Source organism: Rhinolophus hipposideros (assembly GCF_964194185.1).
Source record: "Rhinolophus hipposideros genome assembly, chromosome: 18".
Classification (NCBI taxonomy): Eukaryota; Metazoa; Chordata; class Mammalia; order Chiroptera; family Rhinolophidae; genus Rhinolophus; species Rhinolophus hipposideros.
The window spans coordinates 37,556,139-37,574,452 of NC_138064.1; the positions used below are offsets into that span (position 1 = coordinate 37,556,139).

General features: G+C 41.0%; 1 protein-coding gene and 1 pseudogene across 2 annotated transcripts in view; both read left to right on the forward strand.

The window, feature by feature from the left end:
• Nucleotides 1–18,314, forward strand: part of ABCB1 (ATP binding cassette subfamily B member 1) — an 80,663-nt gene that overhangs the window by 45,280 nt on the left and 17,069 nt on the right. The window contains 4 exon segments of the mRNA XM_081080229.1: nucleotides 2,038–2,145; nucleotides 4,953–5,030; nucleotides 7,826–7,909; nucleotides 17,617–17,820. Coding sequence (XP_080936355.1) covers nucleotides 2,038–2,145; nucleotides 4,953–5,030; nucleotides 7,826–7,909; nucleotides 17,617–17,820 — 474 coding nt within the window.
• On the forward strand, nucleotides 10,247–15,553 carry LOC308510233 (retinal dehydrogenase 2-like; annotated as a pseudogene). Its single transcript has 3 exons — nucleotides 10,247–10,344; nucleotides 12,109–12,173; nucleotides 14,271–15,553. The product of its transcript is annotated as a retinal dehydrogenase 2-like (transcript).

The following is an 18,314-nucleotide window of genomic DNA, read 5'->3' on the forward strand; positions in this document are numbered from 1 at the left end:
AAGCGATTGATTGCTACACAAAATATAGGGCAAACACCAACATTTGATTACATCAAAAATCCTGTAAAACAAATTGGTAGTCACAAATAGTCATGGGGAAGTGAAATACAGTAGAGGGAATATAATCAATAATGTTGCATAGATTATGTAGCATGCCAGATGGATACTGGACTTATCAGGGGAATCACTTAATAGATTGTTTAGATACCTGACCTACACCTGAAGCTGAAGTAGAATAATATTGAATGTCAACTATAATTAAATACACACATACACTCACACCTTATGTAACATATATGTGTATGTGTGTGTGTATATATATACATATATAGTCACGGATGTAAAGTACAGCATAGGGAATAGAGTTAATGGAATTGTAACAGCTATATACGATGTCAGAGGGGTAGTAGATTGGAAGTGAGGGGTTATCACTTTGTGAGGGGTGTAAATGTCTAATCATTATATTTTGTGCACCTGAAACCAATATTTAAAAAAAGTAAATTAAAAAACACAAATATTCAGGTCTGCCCATGCCTGGCTAACTTATTTCAGGTTGACATTCATATGTTTAATGTACTCATTCAAGAAATGTATTTTCAGTGTCTGCCTTGTGCCAGGTACTGTTCTAGGTTCTGAAAAATTACCAAGAGGAGATAAAATGTCCAATTACTCATTCTAGGTCAGGAATTAGCAAACTCTTTCTACAAAGGGAAAGATAGTAAATATTTTAGACTTTGCATGCTATCTGATCTCTGTTGCAAATACTCAATCCATGTCATTGTAATACAAAAGTAGCCATGTTAAAACTTTACATAAACGTTTGACTGGGTAGTTTGTGGATTCTAACATTTGCCTTGCAGATAGAGAGGTAGATAATGGTATCATCAGAAAAAAATGGACTTGGATTAGTTAGGAATGGTTTAACTGTTTTCCTCATTCCTTATGTAACAATAGGTCTGAAAGCAGGTGGTCCAGGGCTGACAGAGTAGCTCCTAGATACTGGGTAGAAAACCAGCCATCTGCCTCATTAAAGGTCTGAAACACAGAGTTTAAGATTATGGGCTCCAACTTAGATTGCTTGAGTTTGTACCCTTGTGTCATTGCTTGCTGGCTGTGTTACCTTCAATGAGTTAATTAACCTCTCTGTGCTTCAGTTTTCCTCTAAAATAGTGATGATAATAAAACAAACCTCAAAAGGTGTTTATGAGGATAAAAGGAATAGTATACATGAATTTGCTTAGAATAATGTCTGGCACAAAGCAGGAGGTCACTGATTGGTAGCTATTATTTTTGTTGGAATGACTAATCAAGAAAAATTAATTTCTTCTGAAAAGCTTTTCTCCTTTATGAAGGATAACGTTGTCTGTGTTCAGTTAAGAATGTGGCTCTGTTGCAAGACTGATTTTGGCCCACTGTGAAGGGCGATGTTTGTGTTCTTTTTTTTTGGAACAATTATTCTCTGTGTTCCTGGAGCCTAAGACATCCTATTAGCTCTTCTGACCATTTCTAGAAAGGTCTCCATGTGTGGTGTTGGGTCAGCTGGCTATTGTTCTCCACTGGCTATTGAACTGACTATCCTACAAAGAAGGTTGGCTCAAGCAACTGCGTTTATTTCTGAAAGAGCTGGGCACCTCTCTCTAGTTCACCAAAACCACATCAGCAGATTTGTCTCCAGACACCTTGGGACAGTTTGAAGTGGCAAATTATAAAATAACAAATTGCAATACAATGTAATTTCCCACCAAAGGAGAGAGTATTCATTCTCAGTTCTACTTTACATAGTAGGTGTGGCATTGTGGCACACAATACTCCAAGAGGGACTATGGGCAGAAAAAGTGTTGGATTGATTTGCATATGATTGAGAGACCCATTATTGGCCTTTAAGGAAGAGAATATATGGGATTAAGGAAGCCAACCCCAACCACCATTGTATGGTGGCTTTCTTGACCCCCAAATACTGTGCCACATGGGGAATGGGTCAGACCCAGTGACTTCTTCAGTGACTGAATTGATACCATTTAAATATTTTCTTAACAGGTTTTTACCAGAGATGAAGATCCTGAAACAAAACGACAGAACAGTAACATGTTTTCACTGTTGTTTCTAATGCTTGGAATTATTTCTTTTATTACATTTTTCCTTCAGGTAAACGTCTACATTTTCACTTTATTCATTTTGAGAAAGGCAGCGTTATTCAAATGTGGGAATTTAGAAACATCTGTGTCATGTGCTTTTTAGTAGAATTGCTCCTGTATTAACAGGGTTATTACCAGCCGAGTTTCTTTTGATATTGAAAACAAAGATGTTTTGCTTCTCTGTCTCACTTGCTTTCCTCCTCTCCACCCTCACCTCCCCCAGCTGAAGTATTAATGAGGGGAACAGAGAAAAGGAATTAAGTGCTCTAAAAGATGAGTGTAGTAAGGCAGTATGGGTTTTGGTGTTAAGAGTTTTAGGGTTGAGTACAAGTTGAACCAGTTTCCAATTTTGTATCGTTGGACCAATAAATGATTTACACTGCCTAAGCCTCAGTTTCCTCATGTACAGTAGGGATAGTGGTACCTGTCTCTAGATGATTAAAAAGAGCTAATTAATGTGTGTTTGAGACAGTTACAAACACAGTCACATGTTGAATGTATGAATTGTTAACCACATATAATTTTTTAAGGTAAAATTCTGAATCGGTCTCTTTAACGTGTTGTTAGCATGTATTAATATTTTTAATAGAACATTGTCTGGACATTGTATAAGAGGTACAAAAGAAAAAGACTGAGACTGATCACCTTCGTTATTAGGTTCTTAAAGTCTCATTGGGGAATTTGACCTTACTATAATAAATGTGACACTAACCACAACATTGCATGCCAACTCTTAATGACATACCATATTTCACCGAAAATAAGATCTAGCTGGACCATCAGCTCTAATGCGTCTTTTGGAGCAAAAATTAATATAAGACCGGGTATAATATAATATAATATAATGTAATAATATAATAAATATAATATAATACTAGGTATTATATTAAATTTTGCTCCAAAAGACATAGTAGAGCTGATGGTCCAGCTAGGTTTTATTTTCGGGGAAAAACGGTAGGAGTTGGAGTAAGGTAAAGACTGCTGAGAGTGAAGTTGGTTGAGGAATTTGGGGGGAAGTAGGCTTTGAGCTGGTCCGTTAAACTTTGGAGCTAGGGCTTGGTGAAGCCGAGGTGGTTAAAGCAGTACCTTTGTAACATGAGGATGTGTGGGGAGATTTAGATTTTAAGCCTGCCACCCTAGCACTGGCCTCTGGCAACTTGCCTGCCTTGCCTGGCAAACCAAGGTGAGAACGAACACTGAGTTACAGAGCCTCAGAAGTGTAAACATGGCACCAAGCCTAATGCTAGAATACCCAACCCCTCATTTAGAAACATAAGGAGGGAGCTCAGTGTGTGATGAAATCTCAGGCTCTCGGTTCCCATTCTGGTAAGGAGTCCCATAGATCCAGGTTCAGATTTTAACCCTGCCACTCTAGCACTGGCCTCTGGCAATTTACCAACATCTCTAAACTTTAGTTTCTTCGGTAATATGGTGATTACAGGATTGTCATGAGGATTGAATGAGAGAACATATGTAAAGTATAGTGTCAGAGGAAGCACTTAACCCTTAGCTCTCCCTCGTTATATTGTCTCCCATATAACAACAGTAATATGCCTGTGGGCAAGACATCTTACATTTCATTCAATCTAACAGCAGAAACTGTAATCTGGGCATCTCCAAGTAAGTGTAATCAGTGTAGTAATTTTAGGCTTAAACTCAACTAATCTAATTCTCCATCACTTCCTGCCTAGGTTGGCAATCTGTGTTAGCAGAGGGGTTATGCCGCAGTACAGCACTGGGGGTCAGGCGATGGTCTGCTCATCTGGACTTGAGTTACAGAGTCCAGCCTGGCTTTCCCTTTTATCGGGACCATGTAGAAGAATTGGTTCTTTTTTGTGCTCTTTCCATGTTTCTTCCCTCTCTCTCCATAGTGTCCAACACGCTACTTGGGAGCACAGTGCAGGCATGGTTGCTGACTCAGGGCTGATGGGAGGGTGTCTCATCGAACCATTTCCAGCCATTTCCACTGGCTTTCCTTTCCTCACACCATTGTGTGGCAGACCTCCTCTGCAAACTGCCCCTTCCCAGAGCTCCAGAAAGACAGGGAGCACTGCTTTCCTTTAGTCCTGTATCAGCAAACTCATTGGGAGGAGAGTTCTGTCCTCCTTCCCCACAGATGTGGCCCAACATGGCCGCACAAACACAGCTTGCCCTATTCTTTCCGGATAACTTCCTTTCTTCCTCTCAGATACAGAAAGTAGGAAGGAGGAGTGCAGAAAACTCTCTCAGTAAGGCTTCTACTCCAACCTATTTTTCTCCTAGGCTTTGGCTTTTTTAAACTTGGAAACTAAGAATTTGATGTCTTTGTTCTCTGCATCCTTTATGGCAGGGGTGACTATATATTCCTGTTTTCTCAGTGCACTTCAGGTGCTGGTATAATTAATTATACCCCTTTTCACTCTCAAAAGTGTCCTGGTTTGGATGATACATCATATAGCCACCCTGTTTAGAGTGTCCCCTGCCTTGGGAACAACTCCAGCTTCCTGAGTGACAGACCCTGGTTCACTGAGAGAAATCAGCAGGGGTGGGAGTTGAGGACAAAGAAACACGTTTCTGAAAAAAAAAAATCCCTGAAGGGCCTGCCAGCTAGCTGGGGAATAGCAGAGTCAGTTTCAAAACTGGGCTCCTGGCGATGTCACCAGTGCAGTTAGGTGCCATAGTACACAGGCATCGACATGTAGCCAACCCTTAAAATTAGGCTTTCTGACTGTCTAGTGTCCTCGTTAGCAATGACATCAAGTTTCTCTCCTTTTGTGTGGTCAGTGGCTGGGTCTCTGACATGTCCCCTTCCTTGTGGTATGTTTTTATTCCTCACAGGGCTACACGTTTGGCAAAGCAGGAGAGATCCTCACCAAGCGGCTTCGATACAAGGTTTTCAGATCCATTCTGAGACAGGTATGTCTGCGGAGAATCGTGCCCCTGGATGTGCAGAACCCCCCACGTGGGCTCCATGGGGTCAGGCAGTGGGAGCGTCGTCAGGTTACTCAGAGCAGCTTCTGCATTACTCTTCCCTCACTCGCATCTTACAGATGCAACTGAACCACTGCCTAGTCAAAGACTCAAAGGCCCTGCTGTCTGTCTGCCGTGGGCAGGCACGGGATTCCTGGGAAACAGAGTTTCCAGAGCAGATTCACCTCCAGCCTTAGTCTCAGCAACTGTCGGCAGAGTAGGCAGAAGCAATCTTCAATATCTGTCATCCCTTTCCTCTCTTTCTTTCCCCTGGGAAACCCAAGATTCTTGTGTTTCTTCCCACCAAGTAATTCCCTCTTTACCCTTTCTTTCCACAAATCAAAATTCATCCCCACAGCCCATTTCCTCAATGCCAAGTTTTTGTTTTGTTTTTGGCTGGGGCTGGACGGGTAGACCAATTCAAGCTGCAGTGTTACTAGCTGATAATGACTAAATTTAATGCCGCTCACGTTGTATACCTTCAAAACCCTAACAGATAGATGTGACTGTTTTCCTGGGGCAAAGGGGAAGGGGGACTCTGGGAATGTAACCCAAAGCATCCCAGTTCAGGAAAGTTTCATTAACAATCACAAACATTTTGTATGTACCTTAGTAATATAACTTTCCATTTAAAAATCACTGCTCACTTGCCAGTGAATAAAATGATGCGCCAAAGGACACCCTAGATATGCCAGGGTGAAGCCTGGATGAGAAGCAGTTTGCTCTGTCAGGATTTCTAGATGACATTCATATTTTCCCAGCTGTCTTTGGTTCCTCAGTCCTTTCCTACACCTACCACTGTCACCTAAAAAGAAGACATAGTTAGGGAATTGCTGGCCAGTGACTGGTGGACCCAGGACTGAATCTGTGAGCGATTTGATGGAGAGTCCTGTCCTAGGACTCTCAGTCAAACCACAGTTATAGCGGAGGTTCCACTTGGACTTGAGGCTGACCTTGGGCTGGGGGCCAAACACCCCATTACCCCACCAGCCCCCAGGCCAACTCCTAGGTCCATGACACTTTGAAGATGAACGGATGGTTTATGTAATTTCCTCTCCATAAATTATTAAGTCCAGCCGTCATACATTAAGTGTCTTCTGCTTACAAGGCGTAAGTATTTTAAGTCATTCAAACATGAATGGATCCTGTCTTCAAGGAAGTTACATTCCAGTGGGGAGGCACTTAGGGGCTTAACAATTTTAAAAAGCAAATTGATGCATACAATAATACATTATAATACTCTTTTCTTTTCTTAATATTTTTGGGGAAAATGATAGATACAGCTTTAATGTAAATCACCAGTTCAGATAACTTCTTAGGGATATAGTTACTTTTGTAATAGACATAAATGTATATTTCAAAGTTACAATATTTTTAGTATTTGTGTATTTAAAAACATAAGTGGTTTTACAAAGAAAATCCTATGTTGAATGTGACATTTTAATCTAGATTTCTTTTGTTGTTGTTGTTGCTTTTTTTTGTTTAATCCAATTCATTTATTCTGCCCTGCACTACAGTTATCTACCTGCTCATTCAACCTCTCTATTTGGATGTCTAATAAACATTCCATACTTAACATTTCCAAAATTGAACTTTAGACTCTTCTCTCCCCACAGGGTTTATTCCTTACCTAGTCTTTTCCAATATTAGCAAATGGCAGCTCCATTCCACCAGTTATTCAGGCTAAAAACCTTAGCGTCATCCTTGATTCCTTTCTTTCTCTTAACATTACAATAGCCTCATGACTGGTCTCACTGCCTCCATCTTATCCCAATCCAGTAGGTTCACCTCCCAAACACCAGAGTCATCCTTCTAAAATATAAGTCCAATCACAGCTCTCTGCCCCAAAACGGAAAGCTGCCCATATCCCTCAGGGTAAAAATCTGGGAACTTTATAGTGCCCATAAGATCATGCATGGTGTGGCCCTCACTGCCTCTCAGACGTCATCTCCCCTCGCTTCACCTATTTTCCAACACATAGTCTACACTATTTGCACTGACTCACTGAATAAAGGTTTGAGAGGGGAGCAGTGGGAGAGCCAAATGAGAAGGGAAATCTGTCTAGAGGAAGAGGCGACTTTTACAAATTCACACAAAGGTGCTTTTAAGGCTAGCAGCAGCCCTATGACATTGTTGCTAGGCCCTGAGTATGCCTTTGCCTCAGGGCCTTGGCACATGGCATGTCTTCTCTCAAGTAGTCTCATCCTTCTCTTCCTTCTTTCAGGTCTCTGCTCAAATGGCACCTTAGAGAGGCCCTTTCTGTCCCCTCCCTAGCCTATAAAATAGCACCTTTCCTCAGTGTTTTTCCTTCTTACCTCACTCTATTTTTCTTCATAGCATTTATTACCATCTGGCATGGTATGTATATATGTATGTATGTATGTATGTATGCATGCATGTAGGTAGGTATGTATGTATGTATGTATGTATTTATTTATTTATTTATTTATGGCTTCCATCCCTAGAATTTAGGCTTTATGAAAGCAGCAACATTGTCTTTTATAGATTGAACACTTAGAAATCACGTTTGGAGCAAAGTAGACACTCAAAAAGTTTTTTGACAAATGAAATTATTTATATGTTTGTCTAGTAAGTCCCTTTCTTGTCTATTGAGTGTCAAATCATGAGTGCTACATGCAGGAGATATAAATGATTAACAAAACTGACCCTGTCCTTGTCTTCAGAGCCAAGAGTCTCATAAATAAGGCTTTCAGATAACAAAATCATTTTGTGTGCTACAGGATGTGAGCTGGTTTGATGACCCTAAAAACACCACTGGAGCACTGACGACCAGGCTTGCCAATGACGCTGCTCAAGTTAAGGGGGTACGTGCCTCCTTTCTGTTGGTATTTGTCTTAATTGGCCATTTTGGATCTCAGCATGAAACTGATTTTCTCATTACAGGTGTTAGGTCTCATCATCTTTAAGAAAATATCGAATAAACATTTAACCTACACAGTACATCATGTGATTTATAGCAAAAATGTTAACTGTTTAAAGCTATAGAGATACTACAAGTTTATTTTGTTATTTTGCTATCTTGTTCATGCTATCAATAAGATACATGTGGAAAGATATTTAGAAAAGGGAGTATTTATCGGCATAGCATGCAGGATCAGTCTGTTTCAATTAATCGGCAGAAAATTATAAGTGCCTCTGAGTAAAGCACGTGTGTAGTTGCTGGACGAAACTTTAGGGGCACTGGAGTTCAGAAGGGAGGGAAGAAAACCTTAACCAATGGTTGAAAGAAATGAATGAAAAGCACATTAACAATTAAAGCAAGGGTAGAAGGAATAACTATCAGATTATAAGGCTTAAATTTTCTACTGTATGAATCTCTTTAATTGATATAACTAGAAACTGTTAAACCAGGGTATTTTGATTTATGGATGAGGTGAAAATTTCTTCTTCTACAACTATAACTGTGTATAGCAAAAATCTACAAGATGATGTCAAATTTGAAAAAAAATCACATGATCTCGGCCATCTTTCCCTCCTTTGTACCTTATCAATCTTTAGTTTTTAATCTTTCTGTACAGTAATACTATAATAACATTTTTTCTAGCTAATATATGGGGCTTCTGCAAGAATAAATTAGGTTATGAATGTGGAAGCATACACAGAGTTATAAAATTACAACATACATCTTAGGAATTGTTTTAGTACATATGTCTTTGTTTAAAGCAAACAATTCAAAGAAATTGAGGTTTAGATCAAGTTGTATAGAACCTAATGGAACAGGATGTGCACTGCTTGAAATAACTTTGAATTTCCAAACCCTGACCTTATGGAGTCTGTGTGGCATGTCAGATCATCATAAGCGCTGTGGGGGGAAAAATGTCAGCAGACTATGGGAGTAGGAGATTGCCAGTTGTCAGGGAAGGAGGGCCTCAGTGATGTTGGTATATGCAAGAGGCCTGAAGGAAGGAAAGGTGTCAATCCTGTAAATATTTGGTGTTCTAAACAGAAGGATATGCAAGTACCAACACCCTGAAGCTGGAGCTGTTTGACCACTGTTCCCAAAACAGAAGGAGGACGCTGTGTCTGGGGTAAAGTGAGTGAAAGGAAGAATCATCAGTGTTGAAGTCAGTGTATCTGGAATTAGGTGGGAAACGCTTGTAGGGTTTTGAATACAGGAGTGAAGTGATCTGAAATTTTTAAAGGCTGCTGTGTTAATAGGCTAAAGGCGGCAAGGGTAGAGGCAGGGAGTCTATTGCAGTAATCCAGGGGAGTGATGACAGTGTTTTAGACTAGGGTGTTCTTAGTGAGGTGTGAAAAATTAATCAGATTGTGGAGGTATTTTGAAGGTCCAGCCAACAGAACTTGTTGGTTGGTTGGAGGCAGAATACAAGAGAAAGGGGATTTAAGAATGACTGCAAAAATTTTGACCTGCATAACTGAAAAACTTGAATTACCTTTTTTTTTTTTTTTGAGAGGTAGAGGAGCAAAGATTTTTATTAAAGTGAAAGTACAGCTCTCTTATTAGAGGGGGTGCCCGAAACTGTGATGCCCACTGGCTAAGGCAAAAGGCTCTTTTATACTTTCTCTTGCATGCTTGGGGAAGGGAATTGGTGCCTTCTAATAAATTTTGTCTATCAGATTTGCTCTGTTGCCCAGCCGAAAGGGATTTACAAAGTAACCCATTTACCCCCAGAGCACAATTACATTTTTGTTCTGGAGCGAATGAGTCATTTCAGAATCTGGAGTTCCAGGATATGGCTGCCTTTGTTTATTCTACCAGGGACTTCCCTGTCTACCTAACAACATGCTAGCTAACCTATCTCAATCTACCCTCTAAAGACGTAACCCTAACTGCCGTTACGGTATGAAGGTCATGACCGCTTTGGCTGCTTCATGCTGAGGAGGGGCGTAGAAGGGGCTGGCATCTAAGGCTGGTCCATAGGTCTATCTACAGCTCCCTGGTAGTTGAGCAAATCCAGGTGAACTTCCATACTCAGGGCCATCTGAAGCTGGGAGGTCTTCGTCCATGGTCCACTTGTTGTAGTCGCTTGAACCATCTCAGCCAGCCAGTAGGTAATCTGCAAGCTTTGTGCTGGTCTGTGCTGGAGGAAACTGAGGAGGTCTGACCCGGATACGTCCTGGAACAATGTCTCAGTTCTTGGTATGAGACGGAAGGAAGAAAAGCTCTCCTTTGATCCCGGATGAGCCTCCAAGGAATGTTACAGGATTCTGGTGTCTGGTGCCCGGAGATTGTGGTCTCACATACCCAAAGAATGAGAATGCGGACTTGGAAGGAGAGGTAGAGGAGCAAAGATTTTTATTAAAGTGAAAGTACAGCTCTCTTATTAGAGGGGGTACCCGAAACTGGGATGCCCTGGAATTGCTTTTTAATGAAACTGGGAAAGCCGTTGGAAGAGCAGGTTTGGGGGGAGAATCAAGAGTTCTGTTTGGAACATGGTGAGTGTGAGATGTCCACATTTGATGTCCAAGTGGAGATGTCGAGAAGGCAGGTGGATTTGCAAGTCTTGAGTTTAACAGAGAAGTCTGATCTGGAAATATACATTTTGAGATTTTTCAGTGCATTGGTGACTTTTTTAGAGCCGTGAGACTGGAGATAGCCAAGGAAGCATATGTAATTAGAGAAGGTGGGAAGGCCTGGGCCCCGAGCTCAGGACTATAAGGATGAACCAGCAAAGAAGAGAGAGAAGGAGTGGCCAGTGAGGGAGAAGAGCAGTGTTCTAGAAACAAAACGAAGACAGCATTTTAAGGAGGGAGCAATCTAAAATATCAAATAGTACTGATAAGCTTGCAAGATGACCCGAACATTTCACAATTCTGTAGCCATGTGGAGAGGTGTTTATGCTTCTAACAAGAACTGTTTCAGAGGTGTGGTGGGAACAAAGAGTGACGAGAGTGTGTTCAGGCAAAGGGAAAAGAGGAATAGGACACAGTTGGACAAATTGTTAAAGGACTTTCTGGTAAATGGGGCAGAGAAATGGGTGGTAGGAGGAGGATGTAAAGTATTATTCTCTATTTTTTACTTAAACTGACATGAGAATTTGGAAGTAAATCTATTTTGCTAGCTTCCTGGAGGAGCTGTTTTGGGAGATAGATCACTATAAACGGTTATTTTCACATTTTCTAAATCCTGTATTTCCTCACTAACCTTAGATGCCATAACTTTAATAGACCTTTCACGGATACCTTGTCATATGTGCTCATGTGCTTTCACAGACACACACATCCCATATTCCAGTTGGTGTCAAGGACACAATCCTGGAGCAAACACTACCTCAGTCCCTTGGAACCGAACCCTCTGCGTATGCAGTCCGGACATTCTGGCTGACAGTCCTTCCCTCCTCTTAAATTTGCCTGGGTTGGTGGCCTGCTTTAGACCACAGTGCTTTCCTAATTTATAAAATCCGTGGTCAATGCTTTCCCTCTGCAGTATTATTTGCGAGGCCCTTGTCCGTATCCAGGAACTCCACTAATTATCTGCTGGTGTCAACTGTCTGTTTTTCACTTGTTTCCTTACAGGCATCTCAAACTTGCACTTTCATGACCCCACTAGCACGGGCACCTGCACACCCTGTGTAAGCTACTCTGAGTCAGAATTAGTCTCCAGAATTTAAAACAGTGGCTAAAAAAGAAAGACCAGTAAAGAGGAAGCAAGCAGATTGATGAGGGCCATCTGAACTAGCAAAGCCCAGTACAGCTGTTATCACATATTGGCTGAAAGAAGATAGTTGTATCCACTTCACGCCCCTAGCAGAGCTGTTTGTGATGAGGGATTTATGTGTGTGTGTGTGTGTGTATGTGTGTGTGTGTATACACATACATATGCATATATACACACATATATATGTACATACATATGTGTGTATCTGTCTATTCTACAGTGGGAAGTAGTGTGATTAATTTTTTATATGTAAAAATATCTGAAGCAAGCCATGGTATCACAAATCATTGCCACCCAAAGCAGGGCTAACTCAAGTTTGCATGTATATTATTAATGATTATGTTTATCTAGGTTAATTTTTTTTATATTTAACTTCACCATCAGTGAAACGTTTTCTCAGATATTTTTGAGTAAGAAGCTTAATGCTGTTAAACATAAATCAGAAGAACGTATGTCTCAATATTTTGCCTATGAAATGGTGGGCTTTTAAATTTTATGTATGTTGGTATTGGGACTAGAATTCTACAGGGGGAAAAAACAAAGGAGAGCCATATAGAAATCAAAAGCAATGATGTATTTTTAAATTGTTTTTTTGGCAGGAGGTAGTTGAGGGAAAGATTAAGTTAAATGTTCCTGATTTCAAAAAGAGGTTCAGGAAACACGTTTTTTTTCCAGTAAGCACAAAATTTTTTAAGGTTAGATTTCAAGTGATGTGGTGGTGTTTTAAGTAGGAAATAAATAGCTAGAGGGGAGAAACAGGGAACCATGAAGAGAAAAATGAGTAGAAAAGGAAGTGAGATACAAATACATGTAAGAACAGTGGGATGGAGGGATTGTGAGGGGAGTCTATCTGGGTTTCATGTGTTAAAGCATTTTCACTTCCCAGTTGGGTGTGGTGTTTGGAGTGTTACCGCCTCTCAGTCCCTTTTGAAATGAAAATTACCTGGCTTTACTACTAATCCTGGCTCCACTGCTAATCCACCGATTGTTAACCAATGTAAGACCACCTGAAGTGCTAAACTAAATTAGCCAAGGGGCTCAGTCTCCCCCCAGCTGAAGGTGGTAGATCTTTTAGTTCATCTTCCATGTATATTAAAAAAGGATTTGTCATCTCTGATTCATTTTACTTCTTTCTGAGGGCTTGACTACCATTCGAAATTGAATATTTATATGTCTGGAAAGGTCTGTGCCTGGATTACTTACCTGTCCTGAACTCGGGATGTTCTGCCTGCTTCTCTCAGTCAGGTGCTGTGGGACATGAGTTCTGAGTAGGACTTGTAGATACTGAGAACGGCAGCGATCGGCATCGTCCCATCCCTGTGCTGTAGACTCTCTCCAGGTTGTAACCTTTGATTTCAAATTGAAAATGTGCAAATATGGAGAGCTGGATTTGCAGTCCACTCCACTCTGATTTACGCCAAATTTACCTAAGCACCACTTTAATATAACCTCAATGACTGCATCAAATAAAAATAAATGCTCTATTATTTATGCTGTCTCTTTCAACCCTGGTGCAGCTCCCTGGTATGGAATTTAATGTACAAGAGGCTACTGGTAGTTGTAGTACCCTTTTCCCCTAATTACTGATCTAGTATTTATATTACGTAGTGCTGAATGATTTTAGAGGGTCAACATTGGGGAAGGGGGTGTTGTAAAAATTCTGTCTTAGAATTCAGAGCTGAGAGATACTGTAGTTATTAATCAATGTACCTGCTCATACCGGGGGTTGGAGAAATTTGTTCAAAGTCACAGAGGTGACGGTGACCATCCTAGACTGTACTCCACCATAATTTTTACGTGAAACCAGCTCCATTCAGGCCGAGGAAATTCTGGGAAAAGAATATGGGCCATTTCCAGACAAAGCAGATCTGGTGCCCAGAGCAAAAGTTTGGAATAGCTTGAGAGCATAGTGTGTTTCCAGAGTAGAGGGAGAGAAGTATAGAGTGGTGGACTGAATTGACATTGTAGTTTGAGTTCTGGTTTTAGAGGTGGAAATCATTGCATGCTACTGAAAGTCATGCTTCAGGCTCCCACTGGCATTCAAACTGAAGGTTCTGATGACTGCTTAATATCCTAAATTAAATTCCATAATTTTCAGCTCTTTGTACTTTTTCCAAATCAAATGCAGTTGAAACACAATAAGCATCTCAGAGAAGCCAAAGTACACTTGAATATTTTTAGTGAGAAATATTAGACTTAAATGATAAGTAGTCTGCGCCTAATATTGAAAATTTCCAACATTCCCAGTTCGATGCAATTGATGTAATCTTATCTTGCTAATTTTCAGAGTTCACTTTAGTGATCATGGTTTGATTAATGAAAAATTTCTTAGTATCACAAATCAGAAGAGACAGGAGAAGGACCTCCCACAGAGAAAATGGTGACTGTCCTCCAGCCCTTGCCTTCGAAATCACACACCTCAGTATGCCCACCATGTACCTCCAATGACCCTCCAGGTCACCATCCCCTGTTGGAGCCCAAGATGTGTATTAACAATGAGTGGCAGAACTCTGAGAGCGGGAGAGTGTTCCCTGTATAAAATCCAGGAGAACAGGTGTGTGAAGTTCAAGAAACAGACAAGGCAGATACAAACAGAGCAGTTCAGGCAGCCCACCTACTTTCTCTCTTGGTTCAGTGTGGAGAAGACTGGATGCTTCAGAAAGAGGATGTCTGTTGGATAAGCTTGCAGACTTGGTGGAACGAGACAGGGCAGTTCTTGCAACCAGAGCTGTGGCAAACCGTTCCTATAAGCTTTTTACATGGATTTGCAGAGGGTCATCAAAACCCTTTGGTATTACGCAGGCTGGATTGATAAAATTTACAGGATGACCATTCCTGTAGATGGAGACTATTTTACCTTTACAAGACACGAATCCATTGGAGTGTGTGGAAAGATCATCCTGTGGAACGTCCCCCTGCTGAAGTTTGCCTGGAAAATTGCTCCAACTCTGTGCTGTGGCAATACAGTAGTTATTAAATAATCAAAGCAAACACCACTCAGCATGCTCTACATGGCAGCCCTCATCAGGAGGCTGGCTTTCCACCAGGAGTCATCAGTATTTTGCCAACGGCTGGGGCAGCAATAGCTTCTCATATTGGCATATACAAGTTTTCATTCACAGGGTCTACTGAAGTAGGAAAGCTTATCCAAGAAGCAGCTAGAAGTAATTTGAAGCGAGTAACTCTGGAACTTGGAGGGGAAAGTTCCAATATTATTTTGGCAGATGCTGATTTGGACTACACCATGAAGCAAGCTCAACAGGGTGTGTTCTTTACCCAAGGCCAATGCTGCCCTGTGGGCTCTCGCATCTCTGTGGGAGTCCATTTATGAGGAGTTCCTGAGAAGAAGCATGGAGGGGCCAAGAGGCACACAGTGGGGAATCCTTTTGACCCCACCACTGAGCAGGGACCCCAGATTGATAAGAAACAGTACAAGATCCTGGAACTCATCCAGAGTGGTGTGGCTGAGGGCGCCAAGCTGGAATGTCAAGGCAAAGGGCTGGGCTGAAGGGGCTTCTTCCTCGAGCCCACAATATTTCCCAGTGCCACAGTTGACATGCGGATTGCCAAGGGGGAGATCTTTGGCCTCGTTCAGGAAATTCTGAGGTTTAAGACAATGGATGGTTATTGAAAGAACCAATAGTGTCTTCACGGTGTCTTCTGCAATGTAAGCTCAGACTGTTTGGATCAATTGTCACGATGCCTTAATGCCCAGAGCCCATTTGGGGGATTCACGATGTCTGGAAATGGGAGAGAAATGAGAGAATTCAGTTTGCGAGAGTACTCCGAAGTTAAGACTATGAGTAAAGATCCCCAGAAGAATTCCTAAGAAGGCCAAGAAGGAAAGTGAAAGCCTGGCTGCACGACCCTCCCTCTCTCTCCTCTCCCTGTGGGGTCCAGCTCTCAGAAACCCGAAGCTGACACTCAGTCCTGATTTAAAGATTTAGATGATAACATGTAGTCCAGGCCAGTCACTACATAATAACTAGAGCAAACCAGCCGGGCATAGTTTCTTGGCATTCTGTAAGGTATCACCTTAATGATACCACCTTAATAATCACCTTAATGATACCTTAATGATCACCTTAATGATACCAAATATTGGGGAAGGTGGGATGAAGGTAACAGGAATAGCTATCGGCACATCAGGTGTCTCTTCTTGAAGTGAGGGGCTGAATAAGGGAGCTGTATTATTTGATGCCTTTTGTCACAAAGAACTTACCTCTTAAGGAAAAGTAGCCTTTCCATTGTCTTCATTTTCCCCCTTCCAGACTCACTGCTCACCCACTCCTCCTTTGTCTCCAAGGTGATCTCAGCTGAGCTCATTTAGGGCAGATGTCTGGGCCGGGAATAATTTTCCAAGGTTTTGCAGCCAAATTACCATTTCATGTTATCCATTTCTTCAAAGCAAAACATGACATGGTTTTCGTTAGAGTCAGACGAGACTGAAAATGCCAGGAGCTGCAGATATACTAGGAAATAAGAACCTGGGATATTACTGACCCAATCTGGTTATCTTACACCCATAAATGCGTGAGTGAAGCATTAGGAAGACGCAGATACAGAAATCATCATGTGTAGTTCACAGCTTCTGAGTTTGCTGCATGGTTTTGGGGTTTGTGTGTGCATGCATGCATTTAATTCCTCGGTTATTCCAGAATAAATTAGGGGGGTGGGTTGTTTTTCATAGAGTGAAAAGATCTTTTCCAAAGCTTATCTTTAAAAGCAACCAAAAAACTATCTGAGTAAGCTCAAGAATTTGGAAAAAGGTAATGCTGGGTGCCTTGCAGAATTAATTTTGTTTTCAATATTGTTTGACATTTCTTACTCGGTGAATTTCCTGTAGTTGGATCTCTAGCTTCTTCTGCCCCCAGCCCATACTGTACCAACACCTGCTGCTACTCCCAGTGATAAGAGTGTTACTTTGGCATTAAAATGCCCTAAATCCACTGGCAGTAACCTTGGAAAATCTGGCCAAGCCTGGAGGTTTTCTTTTTCCATTTGCACAATTCCAGTGTACCACGAATGCCATGTTCCAGCAGAGCTCCCCTGCCATGCCCAGTGGCTGGTCCATATACCATTCTTACCTCTTGGCCTCCCGTGGGGGAGGTGAGAAGCAGACTGGCTCCCTTACCTCCCAGCCAAACACTCCTCTTCAGCTATCCAGCAACCCACTGGTGTGATATGCGCAATGTCATCTTCCTTCCTCTTCCCTCTTTCCAGCAGCCGAATCCAATCCAGTCTCTCACTTAGATGAAGATCATTTATTTAAAGAACCAAATATAACCTAGAGTATATGAAATATGGGCAACACAAATATAGCCTTCTGTATTTAACTGTTTTCTGCTTTCTAAACCTTGCCTATTCATGATGTTTTAAAGAAATCTCTCCTTGCTGTTGTTTGCAAACAACAGTGTATTCAATGGCCCGATGCCTTGAGAGAGGCCACATTTGAGTTTCCATCTGAATGTCATGCTCTCCCCTTACAGCGTGTGCCCAAGTGAACGTATCCACTAACTAGCTAGTTACCTTTGAACTGCAATATAGAATGTGAAAATGAAGATTTTTTTAAGTTTACTTAAAAAAGAGACCTCTGTGCTAGCAATATGCATTTATATTGTGTGAAACAAAAACAACAGAAGAGTTAGAAATACCAATTGAATTCTGCATTATTGACCTTCCATTTTCAGTATTTATTCTGAAGTCATGAAAATCTTCATTTTATAAACCAAATAAACTTCTTACAAGTAAACCTTTACTTTCTATTTCATAACTGAGAAGATAACTAATAGGTTTTCATGAGGCTTGTTATAATCCTTAAGAAAAATATAAGCATGGATTTTTAAAGGTAATATAAAAGTGTTCCTCTAATTTGTTCTGTTTGTTTTATAGGCTACAGGTTCCAGGCTTGCTGTCATTGCCCAGAATATAGCAAATCTTGGGACAGGCATTATTATATCCTTAATTTACGGCTGGCAATTAACACTTTTACTCTTAGCAATTGTACCCATCATTGCAATAGCAGGACTTATTGAAGTGAAAATGTTGTCTGGACAAGCACTAAAAGATAAGAAAGAACTAGAAGGTGCTGGGAAGGTGAGTCAAACTAAGTGTAGTTACTTACCTAAGTAGAGTAAAATATTCTAATCAGTGTTGTTCTGTTACTGTTACTCACTACTTCTTATAAGCTGTGAGAGTGTTTTTATAGCCATTCCTTAAAGCAGTCTTATATCTCAATAACAAAAAAATAGTCTGATCAAAAAATGGGCAGAGGACACTGAAAAGACATTTCTCTAAAGAAGACATACAGATGGCCAATAGACATATGAAACGATGCTCAACATCACTAATCATCAGGGAAATGCAAATAAAATCCACAATGAGATATCACCTCACTCCTGTCAGAATGGCCATCGTCAATAAATCTACAAACAAGTATTGGCGAGGATGCTGAGAAAAGGGAACCCTCGTGCACTGTTGATGAGATTGTAAATTGGTGCAGCCACTATGAAAATCAGTATGAAGTTTCCTCAAAAAAGTAAAACTAAAACTACCATATGACCCAGCAATTCTACTTCTAGGTATTTATC